The sequence below is a fragment of the Dendrobates tinctorius genome, unplaced genomic scaffold, assembly GCF_039654945.1.
Source record: "Dendrobates tinctorius isolate UK_male_01 unplaced genomic scaffold, ASM3965494v1 ptg000143l, whole genome shotgun sequence".
Classification (NCBI taxonomy): Eukaryota; Metazoa; Chordata; class Amphibia; order Anura; family Dendrobatidae; genus Dendrobates; species Dendrobates tinctorius.
The window spans coordinates 5,668,652-5,681,046 of record NW_027361810.1 but is presented as its reverse complement, the minus strand read 5'-3'; the positions used below and the strand labels follow the sequence as shown (position 1 = coordinate 5,681,046).

General features: G+C 43.9%; 1 protein-coding gene across 1 annotated transcript in view; it reads left to right on the top strand.

Moving 5' to 3' along the window:
- Window positions 1–10,578, top strand: part of MAP3K2 (mitogen-activated protein kinase kinase kinase 2) — a 55,149-nt gene extending 44,571 nt beyond the window's left edge. Inside the window, exons 14-17 of the mRNA XM_073545342.1 lie at window positions 107–238; window positions 315–444; window positions 3,015–3,192; window positions 3,752–10,578. Of these exons, the coding sequence (XP_073401443.1) occupies window positions 107–238; window positions 315–444; window positions 3,015–3,192; window positions 3,752–3,977 (666 nt within the window). The 3' untranslated portion in view covers window positions 3,978–10,578. The remainder of the gene's footprint in view (window positions 1–106; window positions 239–314; window positions 445–3,014; window positions 3,193–3,751) is intronic.
- The last annotated feature ends 1,817 nt before the right edge of the window (window positions 10,579–12,395 follow it).

Here is a 12,395-nt window from a genome sequence, read left to right as displayed (position 1 = left end):
TAGACAAGTAAGACCACGGGAAGTATTTCTGCACAGAAAACGTCTGTACAGTAGATCCAGTCGTAAAAAAAAATCATCCCTTATAGTTTATTTGTACATCTCCCAGGAAGTGAATGCTCTGGAGTGCGAAATTCAGCTGCTGAAAAACCTCCTTCACGAGCGCATAGTTCAGTATTACGGCTGCTTGAGAGATTCTCTGGAGAAGACGCTCTCCATATTCATGGAATACATGCCAGGGGTGAGTGCCGGTGAATGTCGGGTCACAAGAGAACCAAGATCAGAAAATCTAAAACTGGATTTATTCTTCTTCTTAGGGATCAATAAAGGACCAACTTAAGGCGTATGGAGCACTTACTGAGTTTGTGACCCGGAAATACACCCGCCAGATCCTGGAGGGAGTCCACTATTTGCACAATAACATGATTGTACATAGAGATATTAAAGGTGGGTTCTGTGCTCTGCAAGTAGACACAATTACATATATTTATCAGAGCATTGATCACTGAGCGGCTGTGATCACCAATATGGGGCCTTTACCAGGGATAATCTGTGAGAACGTCAACATCCTGGAGGTGACAGAAGCTGAAGGGATCTTGTTTCTCATAGAATCATAGAATCGTAGAGTTGGAAGGGACCTCCTGGGCCATCTGGTCCAACCCCCTGCTCAAAGCAGGATTCGCTAAATCATCCCAGTCAGATGTCTGTCCAGCCTCTGTTTGAAGACTTCCATTGAAGGAGAACTCACCACTTCTCGTGGCAGCTTGTTCCACTCATTGATCACTCTAACTGTCAAAAAGTTTTTTCTAATATCTAATCTGTGTCTCCTCCCATTCAGTTTCATCCCATTGCTTCTAGTCTTTCCTTGTGCAAATGAGAATAAAGTTGATCCTTCTACAATGTGACAGCCCTTTAGATATTTGTAGACAGCTATTAAGTCTCCTCTCAGTCTTCTCTTTTGCAAACTAAACATTCCCAAATCCTGCAACCTTTCCTCATAAGACAGGGTTTGCAGACCGGTCACCATTCTGGTCGCTCTTTTCTGAACTTGCTCCAGTTTGTTGATGTCTTTTTTAAAATGTGGTGCCCAAAACTGAACACAATATTCCAGATGAGGTCTGACCAAAGAGGAGTAGAGGTAAATAATGACTTCACGTGATCTAGACTGTATGCTTCTGTTAATACATCCTAGAATTGCATTTGCCTTTTTTGCTGCTGCATCACACTGTTGACTCATATTCAGTCTGTGATCTATTAGTATACCCAAGTCTTTTTCACATGTGCTGTCACTTAGCCCTATTCCTCCCATTCTATATATGCTTTTTTCATTTTTATTGCCCAGATGTAGTACTTTGCATTTTTCCCTGTTAAAAACCATTCTGTTAGTTGCTGCCCACTTCTCCAGTTTATTTATATCTTTTTGAATCCTCTCTCTCTCTTCTCTAGTATTAGCTATCCCTCCTAGCTTTGTGTCATCAGCAAATTTAATCAGTTTACCCTCAATTCCTTCATCTAAATCGTTGATAAAGATGTTGAACAATACAGGGCCCAGGACAGAGCCCTGTGGTACCCCACTTGAGACATTCTTCCAACTGGATGTGCAGCCATTTACGACCACTCTTTGGGTCCGATCACTAAGCCAGTTATGAATCCACCTAACAGTTGCCTTGTCCATTCCATACTTAGTCATTTTTTCAATAAGGATTGTATGAGATACTTTGTCAAATGCTTTGCTGAAGTCAAGATATACTATATCTACAGCATTTCCTTGATCCACCCAATCAGTGATACCGTCATAGAAGGAAATTAAGTTAGTCTGACATGACTTATTAGTTACAAACCCATGCTGACTCTGTTTAATCACTTCATTCATATCCAGGTATTGACATACATGTTGTTTAATAATTTGTTCAAAGATCTTTCCTGGTATAGAAGTCAGACTCACCGGCCTATAGTTGCCTGGGTCCACCTTCTTCCCCTTTTTGAAGATAGGAACAACATTTGCTCTTCTCCAGTCTTCTGGCACTTCTCCTGTTCTCCAAGAATTTTCAAAGATTATGGAGAGGGGTTCAAAAATTTCTTCTGCTATCTCCTTCAGTACTCTGGGGTGTAATTCATCTGGACCTGGAGACTTGAATTCATTTAGGTTAGCTAAGTGTTTCCTCACTATCTTTCTGTTTATAGATATCCTGGATTCTTCTATTCCCTTAATAGGACAGTGAATAACAGTTGATGTTACATTTCCTTTCTGAGAGAAAACAGATGCAAAATAGGAATTTAAAAGTTCAGCCTTCTCAACATCCTGTCTTACCATTTCATCATTTTCATCCTGTAAAAATTCTATAGCATCTTTGACTTTTCTTTTACTTTTGACATATCCCCAAAATCCTTTATTATTGCTTTTGACATCTCTTGCAAGCCTCAATTCATTTTCAGCTTTAGCTAATCTGATTTGTGCCCTGCTGTTTCTGCAGACAGCATTATATTCTTCTTTAGATATGCCTCCCTCTTTCCATTTCATAAACATTTTTTTCTTCCTTTTTAGCATGTGCTTAAGTTCTGTGTTCATCCATCCTGGTTTCCTTAAATGCTTCCTATTCTTCCCTCTTTTCGGAATTGTTAACAACTGTGCTTTGAGAATTTCATTTTTCAAGATTTCCCATCCTTCCTGGACATTTTTGTCTTTAAGGATATCCAGCCATTGGATCCCTCCAATTCTCTTTCTGAATCCCTTAAAATCTGCCTTTCTGAAATCTAACCTTGACGTCTGAGTCTTCACAGGTCTTCCGCCTCTAGTTATCCGAAATTCTAAAATAGCATGGTCGCTACCTCCTAGGGTCCCAGCCACTTTTACCACCTCAACCATTTCCTCCCTGTTTATTCTGATGATGACCATCTGATCACCGAGATAAGATCACTCTGCATTTTGTTTTTAGCTTTATATTTATTTTTATTTTATGAAGTTGGTGGATCCTGAGGAGCTGCTGTGATAATATGGACTTATGTTCATCACTCAGGAGCCAATATACTGAGAGACTCTTCAGGCAATGTCAAACTGGGCGACTTTGGTGCCAGCAAACGCCTTCAGACCATCTGCCTCTCTGGTACTGGGATGAAGTCTGTCACCGGCACCCCTTACTGGATGAGCCCAGAAGTCATCAGTGGAGAAGGTTATGGCAGAAAAGCAGATATTTGGTGAGTGAAAAATTTGTATTCTGACCTGAGCTGCACTCACTATTCTGCTGGTGCAGTGACTGTGTACATACATTACTGATCCTGAGTTACATCCTGTATTATACTCCAGAGCTGTACTCACTATTCTGCTGGTGCAGTCACTGTGTACATAGATTACATTACTTATTCTGTACTGATCCTGAGTTACATCCTGTATTATACTCTAGAGCTGCACTCACTATTCTGCCGCTGCAGTCACTGTGTACGTACATTACATTACTGATCCGGAGTTAAATCCTGTATTATACTCCAGAGCTGCACTCACTGTTCTGCTGGTGCAGTCATTCTGTACATACATTACTGATCCTGAGTTACCTCCTGTATTGTACTCTAGAGCTGCGCTCACTATTCTGCTGGTGCAGTCACTGTGTACATACATTACATTACTGATCCGGAGTTAATCCTGTATTATACCCCCAGAGCTGCATTCACTATTCTGCTGGTGCAGTCACTATGCTCTTATACTTTGTATTTGTATTATAATCCTGCAATTCTTTATTTTTCATTATTTTTCTCTCAGGAGTGTTGGTTGTACAGTCGTGGAAATGCTGACAGAGAAGCCCCCATGGGCAGAGTTTGAGGCCATGGCTGCCATTTTTAAAATCGCCACCCAAACCACCAACCCACAGTTGCCAGCAAATGTTTCGGACCACACACGGGACTTCTTGAAAAGGATTTTTGTGGAGGCTAAGCTCCGGCCGTCAGCGGAGGACCTCCTGAGGCACACGTTCTCCCAGTGTCACTAGTGTCTTCGTTCAGCTCTTCCTTTTGCTGCGTTCCTTCCTTTTCCTTCCTTCCAAAGCTGATGGCACTTTAGAAGCCTCTGCAGAACGACAAGAGAGGTCCTGTGATTCCTCTCGATTTCCTCCGAGGCCGGATGTTTATGGTCTAGTGATGGATGTTGATTTCTCTACTTGGAAATTGTTTTTTTTTTTTCCTTACAAGGTACAGTGACGTTACTCCAGTGGAAGCACTTTATAAGATTTTTCTTCCCCGTCCGGCAGAGACTGAAACCTTCTGGTAAAAAGGAGAAGTGTAATGTGTGTGAAGGATGTCCGGCATGTGGCAGCTTTCTAATGTGCCCCATGGGTCGTCACTGCTGGGGATCACAGCTGCTTGTCAACTTTTCGTTAAGTGTTTTATGTTGTCTGTCTGGTTTGTCATACATACATGTAGGAACCCATCAGCAAGGTGGTCATATGTAATCACTTAAGGCATGAATGCCAATAAGCGCTGCTTTTACCCTTGGTACATGAGATTTGCTTCATTCTAGTGCTTGATTGGTAATTTGGGGCATGTCTGTAGTAAGTGGGATCACCGCCCAACAGTTATTAGGTGTGTGTTTGGACAATTCTTGCTGATGGTTTCCATTTGTTAGAATTTAGAGGTGTCGCGAGCGATGGGTACAAGTCTGAATGAAACTTGAATAACTGGTTGCTGGAATGTGGGCTCCTTATCTGTCCTGAGGACGCAGTTATGACTGCCAAGTGTCTTTCATCACGTGTTTTAATTGTGTTTTTGAGCAACCCTGACGCACTGCCAATCACTCCTAGATGTCCACCTGGGTCGTGGGCCGGGTTGCTACAGGGTTCAGTATTCTTCTCATGCAGGTAGATGGCCCCATGGCCACACATTAGGCTGCTTCACTTTTTTTAAAAATGTTTGTCTTCTAATTAATGAACTGTTAAACTGTGCATGTCACTACGGTCACATGAGCTGAAGTAGGGCTGCAGTGACAGTCATGCATGTCCCTCTAATGGGGTACTCGGCTCAGATATATTTAATTGATGGCACATGGCTGGGCTATTTGGACCAGGAGAGGGGGAAGGTTCAGCTCCTGAGAAGGAAAGGCACTACGTCAGTGTTTTAGCTCTGCGTCATCTTTATCTTTTTTTCCAGCACAACAGCGCTAGGTAAATGCAGCACTGCTCCACTCAAGTGCCTATGATCCATCTGTTTATCATTGGTCTGCCATCTTCAGGTCTCCACATGGAGAAGCATAGGCGCTCAAGTGACCCCGACCACTGGTATATATACGGATTAGAGCCGTGCTGCCTGTGCTGGCCTGATTGCCATCTGAACCTGCACAGGTCATCAACATTGCATATGGTTTTTCGGAGGATGTGGCCGGAAGTGGTTTTGAAAGGGTTTGTCCAGTTTGTGCATCCCTTAGTAAAAAGAGACACACTTGGTCTAGTTGATCAGGCCCTAAAAAACAATGGCCAACTAAATCCAAATCCAGACTCTGATCTGATGGAGCCGTTCCCCTGTGTATCCCGTGTGGTGCCCAGACTCCGCAGCTCCTGCTCCGAGCGGTGCTCAGACTCCGCAGGTGTCCTGCTCTTTTCAGCAGCTCTCTCCTGTCTCGTATATTAGTGTCTCATCCTCTTTATAAGCCCTCCCGCCATCATCGGCAGCACTGATAAGTCTTTGAAAGTTTGGCAATTTGACTCCCAATGAGACGTCTTGAGATCTTCAGAAGCCATTATCCCAGAGTGAGTTTTACTCCCAAGCAATTTTTTTTCTTGCCCTATAACTGCAATTTGTACAGCGTCCAGCATCTCACAGAGAAACACCATTTTCTTTCCTTTAATATCCCCTTAGAAATGCTGTTGGTCACGGTGGCACATCGGTGTGGGTCTCTGTTTCACATTCACCGTTCATTACTGCATCTGCTTCATGTGGGTGCTGACTGCGGTTTGTCTCAAAAGCCATTACTGACCGTCTTGGTCATGTGTAGTGCCTTTATCTCATGTCTGTGTGGTTGTGTTATGTATCCTTGTTGAGGGTTGTATGTTAAGTGCATGTGTGTGAACGTATATGTGCAGAAGGTACGTGTGTGCGGCTCTAAGGCTGCGTGTACGCAGAAAGTGCCAAATGTCTGCTCCGGTCTGTACATTCCTGCCGCGCTTGGGGTGTATGGACGATCAGCGGTTGAGTATTGCCGTCCGGTTCCAGGGCATGATCTTCTCCGCTGTGTAAATTAAAAGGGGGGTATTACGTAAATGAAGCTTAATCATGGTGTGATAACTTCTGTGTTTGTATTATATAGTGTTTCACGTCCTTGCCACTTGCACGTTCTGTGCATGCTGTCAGGGAATGGAGACATTCTCATTAGACACGTACAGACACCATTTGTCTGTGGGTTGGTTACAACTGCATCTGGTGCAGCCAGTGCTTTTCAGTGTAAAGCTATGAACCCCAGGCCGACTCGTTTCACCTGCACGGCTCCGAGATATATGTTTCTTCCAATATGGGATGCAATGGCAGCAAACCCAGAGCTGTGGAAAGTAAAGGTGCAAGAATGTTCTAGAGTAGAGCAAAACGTTTTATAAGACCGGACATCTGTCATCTGTAGCTGCCAGACTATGACCCTATGAACCTGCTCCTATAGCCGGCATCCTGATAAGTGGACCTGGTACGACGTCATGTCCATGTCACACCAGGTCTACTAATGTGTAGTGGAGCCAGGAGCGTTAGCTGGTAGGAGGTTTGCAAGGCTTTAGTTTGGTGGCAGTGGATTGCCGATGTGGCCTCTGGACCAGAGTCCTGCAAATCATTGTGCTCAACTCTTGAATTTTCCCATTTTCTGACAGCAAGCAGAGATGTGGAATGTTGCAGAATGTTTCCATTATCCTTTCTTATGCTTCGTTTTCTCTGAGCAGATGCAGAATTATGGTATGGTCGGTCCTGACCAAACTCTTGGATTTTACTATATATGCCGTTTTGTTTTTTAACTTTTAAATGCCAAAGATGTGTATGGACCAGGATTACTTTCTTCCCAGCCGCTCCTCTTGTTCTGTGGAAATCTTTTCTCCTTAGAAACCTTGATTTCCCAGTGGATGTGATATTACAGGAATTACTTGCAGCCATATCTTATTGAACACCACCGGCCCCTCAGGTACCCCCAACACTACATCTGCACTTATTGGGTAGCTGCACTATGGCTGGGACTTGGGCGTCGTGTGATCCGTAGGTCCTCAGAAAATGGAAGGCATACAGTGAGGGTGTTCCCAGTCGCTTCAGGTGGCCGTTATTGGTGTTTTACGTTCTAATAATACAGGGTAGTCTGGGTCGTGTTCCCCAGTGTAGGCGTTACACAGTATGTCCAGGATAACCTAGGTTAAGGCTATGCTTCCACTCCCAGGGTCCATGCCGCGGACTTCCCGTACAATGCAGGAGTGAACGCGCGTGTGTTTTCTCATCGGTCGCCGTGCAGTGGCCGCCATACTAAGCTTGAGATTGCACGTGCTGATTGAGGGAGGGCGGCTCTGATTCTGGGAGATGATAGCTGATAAACTATGATAACCATTGTACATGCAGGAAATTAGAGGCCACGGTAACGGCCCCTCTACAATCAGCTGTTTCCCACCATTAGTGCCTGAGCGGAGTGGTAGTAGCTGGACAGGAACCTAAACCATAGAGAGACAGTCTGCATTTCATGGCGAGAGACTCGTCCTCACTTAATACAATGCTTGGCCTCGAGCTTTCTCCTATGCGCTATTACAGTACTGACCCCATGGGTAAGAATATGGAGCCCTGACTAATTTGAGGATGCTAAAAAGGTTCACACAAAAAGTCCTTATAGGCGGACACCTGCATACATTAGTTTCTAATATATATATATATATAAGGTTGTCCCCTTTCACCCTCTGGCAACTGATTTGTGCTCATGAGCCCCATCAGGGACAGTGACAATAATGTTTGTAAAGCGCTGTGGAATTAATGGCGCTGTATAAATGAGTAAAATAAATAAATGTTACTGCCTGCAGATGGAATCTTCTCAGATTTACTGCAGAGACTCCGCTCCCTCCCTGACAAGCGGGCAGAAAACTATCTGTCACTGTGCAGAGACCTGGCGGAGGTGAGGGTGGCTGAGCATGTCTGTCCTCCACTATGCTGCTATTGTATGTAGTAAATGTTGGATCTGTATGGACGTGGTGATTATTGCTTATTATCTGTACAATGAATATTCTATTTACAGTCTTCCACCCCCAAAATGCATATTGTGCTACAACATTTGCCATAGATTTTTAGTTGCAGATAAATTCTCACATTAAGCGCTCCCTAGACTTCGAGCCCAGCGGCATGCACACATTGTCGGTACAGGTATCTCTGGCTCCTGCCAGTCTGTGGATTTCCCCCTCGTTACACTCAGAAGTGTGGTGAGCGGCTTCAGAGATGAGCCGGCGATCAGAGCGCAGCGACATGGGGTGGCTGCCTGCCCTTCACTGTGTGGCTGCACTGCTGAGCTCCTCCGATGTCAGTGCACATGCAAAGGGAGAGTGATTTGGGTTTCGGAAGCTCCCTTTGAGAAAGTGAACCTTGTTAATCAGCATCAGTTACATTGCTGGAAATGCAAATCGCAGAGCGTCATGGTGCACCGACTTTGACCACAACAAGGGGTTGCCAAGCGATGGACTATAACGAGGGTGCACCGAGCTGTGGACCACAACAAGGGGGGGCTCTAGTTTGCCCGAAATTACAAATGGATGATAAATGTATTTAACTGCAACTACAAGACTAAGGCCTGTTTCACACTTCCGTTTTTTCAAATCCATCAAAATCCGTTGGTTTCCGTTAAAAAACGGATCCGCCAATTTTTTTGCAGGATCCGTTTTTGTCCCATAGCGGTTACCGCGGATCCGTCAAAAAAAACGGATCCAGGTTTTAAAAAACGGATCCGTTAGCATCCGTTTCCGTCAAAAAAACGGAAACGGATCCGTTTGGCGGACACAAAAACGGAAGTGTGAAACAGGCCTAAGCAGTATATTCCTTGTATAATTTTTTATGGGGGCTATGTAAATGGTTAAGTTAATGTATTTGCATTTTTGGGGGTGATGGACCCCCTCTAATTCGTTTGACACCCTCTTTAAGCTATGACTGGAGCTGCATCAGTCTTGCGGCCAGTGTTTTGTCAGTGTCTTCCCTCCTTCGTGCAGTATTTCATCAATTTCCTTCTTCCAGAATTACATTCGGTCTAACGTTCACCTCCGTCCCCACAGTCACCACATTTCTATTGAAGCGGCATGCAGTCTGGAGATATCGGGAGCCCACTCCTGACACAAGCGCCTCAGTGTAGAGCAGAAAACATATCAAAGTAAAGACTGAGATACTGGTAAAAAAAATGATTGCCGCAGCTGCCTGTGGGTGGGGGTGAAGCTTGATGGCAGCTGTGGGGGTTGCATGCGGAATGGAGGCCATATTGATCATCGTCTCGTTCTGGTTGATACATTTAGCACATTGTTATATTGTCTATTCTGAGGTTACATCACCTACTTGTCGTCTCTTTTGTCCAGAAATGTTCTCTTTTTTGCTCAATGTATCGCGATTTCAGACGTGTTTCTTTTCCGGGCACCCCATGTCCCTGTTTCTGATGCCCCTTCTATTGAGCGAGTATGAAACACATCATGAATGTGATGCAAAGTATCTAAGACGGTTGAGTGAACCAAACATGGCAAAAAAAATCTGCCCCAGTGTGTCCATTCACTGAAAGCAATCAGCGGCCATTAGAAAGCTGCAGAAAGTTTCATTACCAATGACTAAGCTTTACCTAGAGAACCCCGGCCGGATAATGTCGGACATCCACGTGGCGTCCGGTCCTCTCCGCCGTTATACAGTTATGGCTGCGCCTGCGGTCGGGCACTATACATAGTATATATAGCTATATAAATATATCTTATTGTACAGCATTTTTTTTATTAGTCTGTAAATGTTTTTTGCACTTTTTTTAAGATTTTATTTTAATTGATACATTGATTGTAAAATTGCGAGCAGCTGCAGATGTGTGTGAGTGTGTGAACGCGTCCGTGCGATGTACTACTGTCTGTGCTTGTCAAACATGGAGATTTTAATATACCGAGCTACTAAATCGCTTCTGAGTGTTCTTATACTGTACCTTTTTATTATGTACTGAAGCTTATTATAGCATTGCTGGCACAGGGGTGGCCACCAGCATTGAGACCCCTTATGTTCTGAGCGAACACACTGTCCTCCCCTGTAGACTTTGGGGGTGAATGGTGCCCCGTGTGGCAGGGCAGCGAGGTTCTCACCAGACTGGTTCTCCGCTCGCCGCTGTGCCAGCAACACGTTCTAAGTGACCCGTCATAGTAAAGAAACACAATGGACTTGAATACATATTGTATCGCGTGTTTGAGGCTGGATCCAACACTAGTTTGTTTTGATGAATTTTTTTACGACTTTTTTTTTCTTTTATACTCCCGATGGAATGGTTGCACTTGAATAAATGGCTTGTCTGAATTGATATCTTAAGAATTAGAAATCTGACATGCAGGCACCTCCTGTCCAATTGTGTTTATAGCATTAAATAAATTCGATTTTACCCTCTTCAATGTGTGGACAGTGTTGATAATGGTGGAATTCTGATCTGGGACTCGTAAGAATATTCGGGTCCCCCTGGCTTATACAAATCCCATGGGGGTGGTGCATGCCCTCACACACATGCGCAACTGACTTGTGGCCCCTGGGGCCAACATATATCCTATGATTCATCTGTGTGGCCCCCAACCATCCGGACACAGACATGGTCATTTGGTGTCTGCTCACGTGTATTTCCAATACTAAACTGAGAGCGCAGCTCGGAAGCACGGGTAATGACTAATGATGAATCATGTTAGCATCTCTAGGACCCCTATAAGTTAGCATAATGGGGGTCTCCTGACCCGTCTGGCACTTTGGAAAGGAGTATATTAGGTGTGAGGTGGCCATGTATGAGTGCGGCTGAATTCATTGTAGATTATGGGGTAGTTAACCATAATGAGCTACACTATATACATGTGCAAAGTCTTGTTTTTTTGGAGTGAAAATGACCCCCAACAAACTGGGTGAGCGTCGGTTACCTTTCTAATACTCCTATCAGATGGCTATGGCATATGTGTCTCTTAGGCCATACATGTCTCACACGGTAGTGGTAACCTAACGATTTTTAGTGCGGCCGTGGGACCGGTTTCATCTAATAATGCTGCTCTCAGGTTGTGTGCTCCAGTTTTATGGGATAGTGTGAAATAAGTAAGGCCTGGGGTACATGGCGAAATCACATCTCGACACATTACATGTTGTAACCCATGTAGATTGCAGTCACAAAGGTTTCTATGTTTCAGTTGGTCGCTGCTCACAAAGCACTTGTGACTCGGCAACGACCTATGCAAGTCATGTGACTTGTTTGCTATTTAGTTCTTTTAATAAATTTTATATATATAAATATAATCACAATCTCAGCTTTGTCATTCAACAGCAAGTTACATGCAATGTTTTTGATTGCATGGAACGTGTCACCATGTAGGGCAGAAAAACGCAATGTGAACACAGCCTAAGTGTGATCTCTGTGCTGACGCCATCTTAAAGTCCCTCTGTCACTATGTGAAAATGTTTCTATGACAGGCACTGCACAGGACTGCTGATCGGTGGGGGTCTTGTCCTGAGACTCCCCCCGATAAGTCAATATACCACTCTGAAGTCTGCAGCTCATGCATGAGTGATGCGCACATAGTAAGTCTGAGTCTGTACGTTCACTGGCACCCCATAGATGACGGCAGGACCGGGCCCCACCAATCAGCAGCTTTGTACAGCGCGGGGTCTCGAGTCCAACATACAGACGTATATACTACAGCTCTATGACGATGCAGATACTTGTGCATAGTAATCTGAGCACTACCATGCCACCTCAGCAGCGTCTGAAGACTTCTGAAAGCAGATCTGTCACATTTCACAAATTCAACTGCTTACACAATTAAATAGATTTTGGTCCTGATGAGGCTGGTATAATTACTGTGAAAATCCATGTCAAAATCACTGTAATGCTCTGATATTAAAATGTGCGTAAATAAGAATATATTTCTAGATGGACTTAGAAAATACTAATTTTAATATCCATGTTATCCTCCAGTCTCATCAGGTCTGAGGTCTCTAATGTATAGTGTTTCTATTGGGAAATTTGGTGGTTGATACAATTTAAAGCTAAGTTTCTAAACTGAAATCCTCACCACTTTCCCACAATTATTTCTGTTACCTTGTTTCTTTAATGAAAAAAAATGAAAATGCCAAAAGATTTAAGGGCCCCGTTTATAATGAATGGCTATAATTGGCATGAAAAAGATGTGTTTACACACCAAGAATGAGCTCTAAAGTTAATAAGGAAAGGCTTT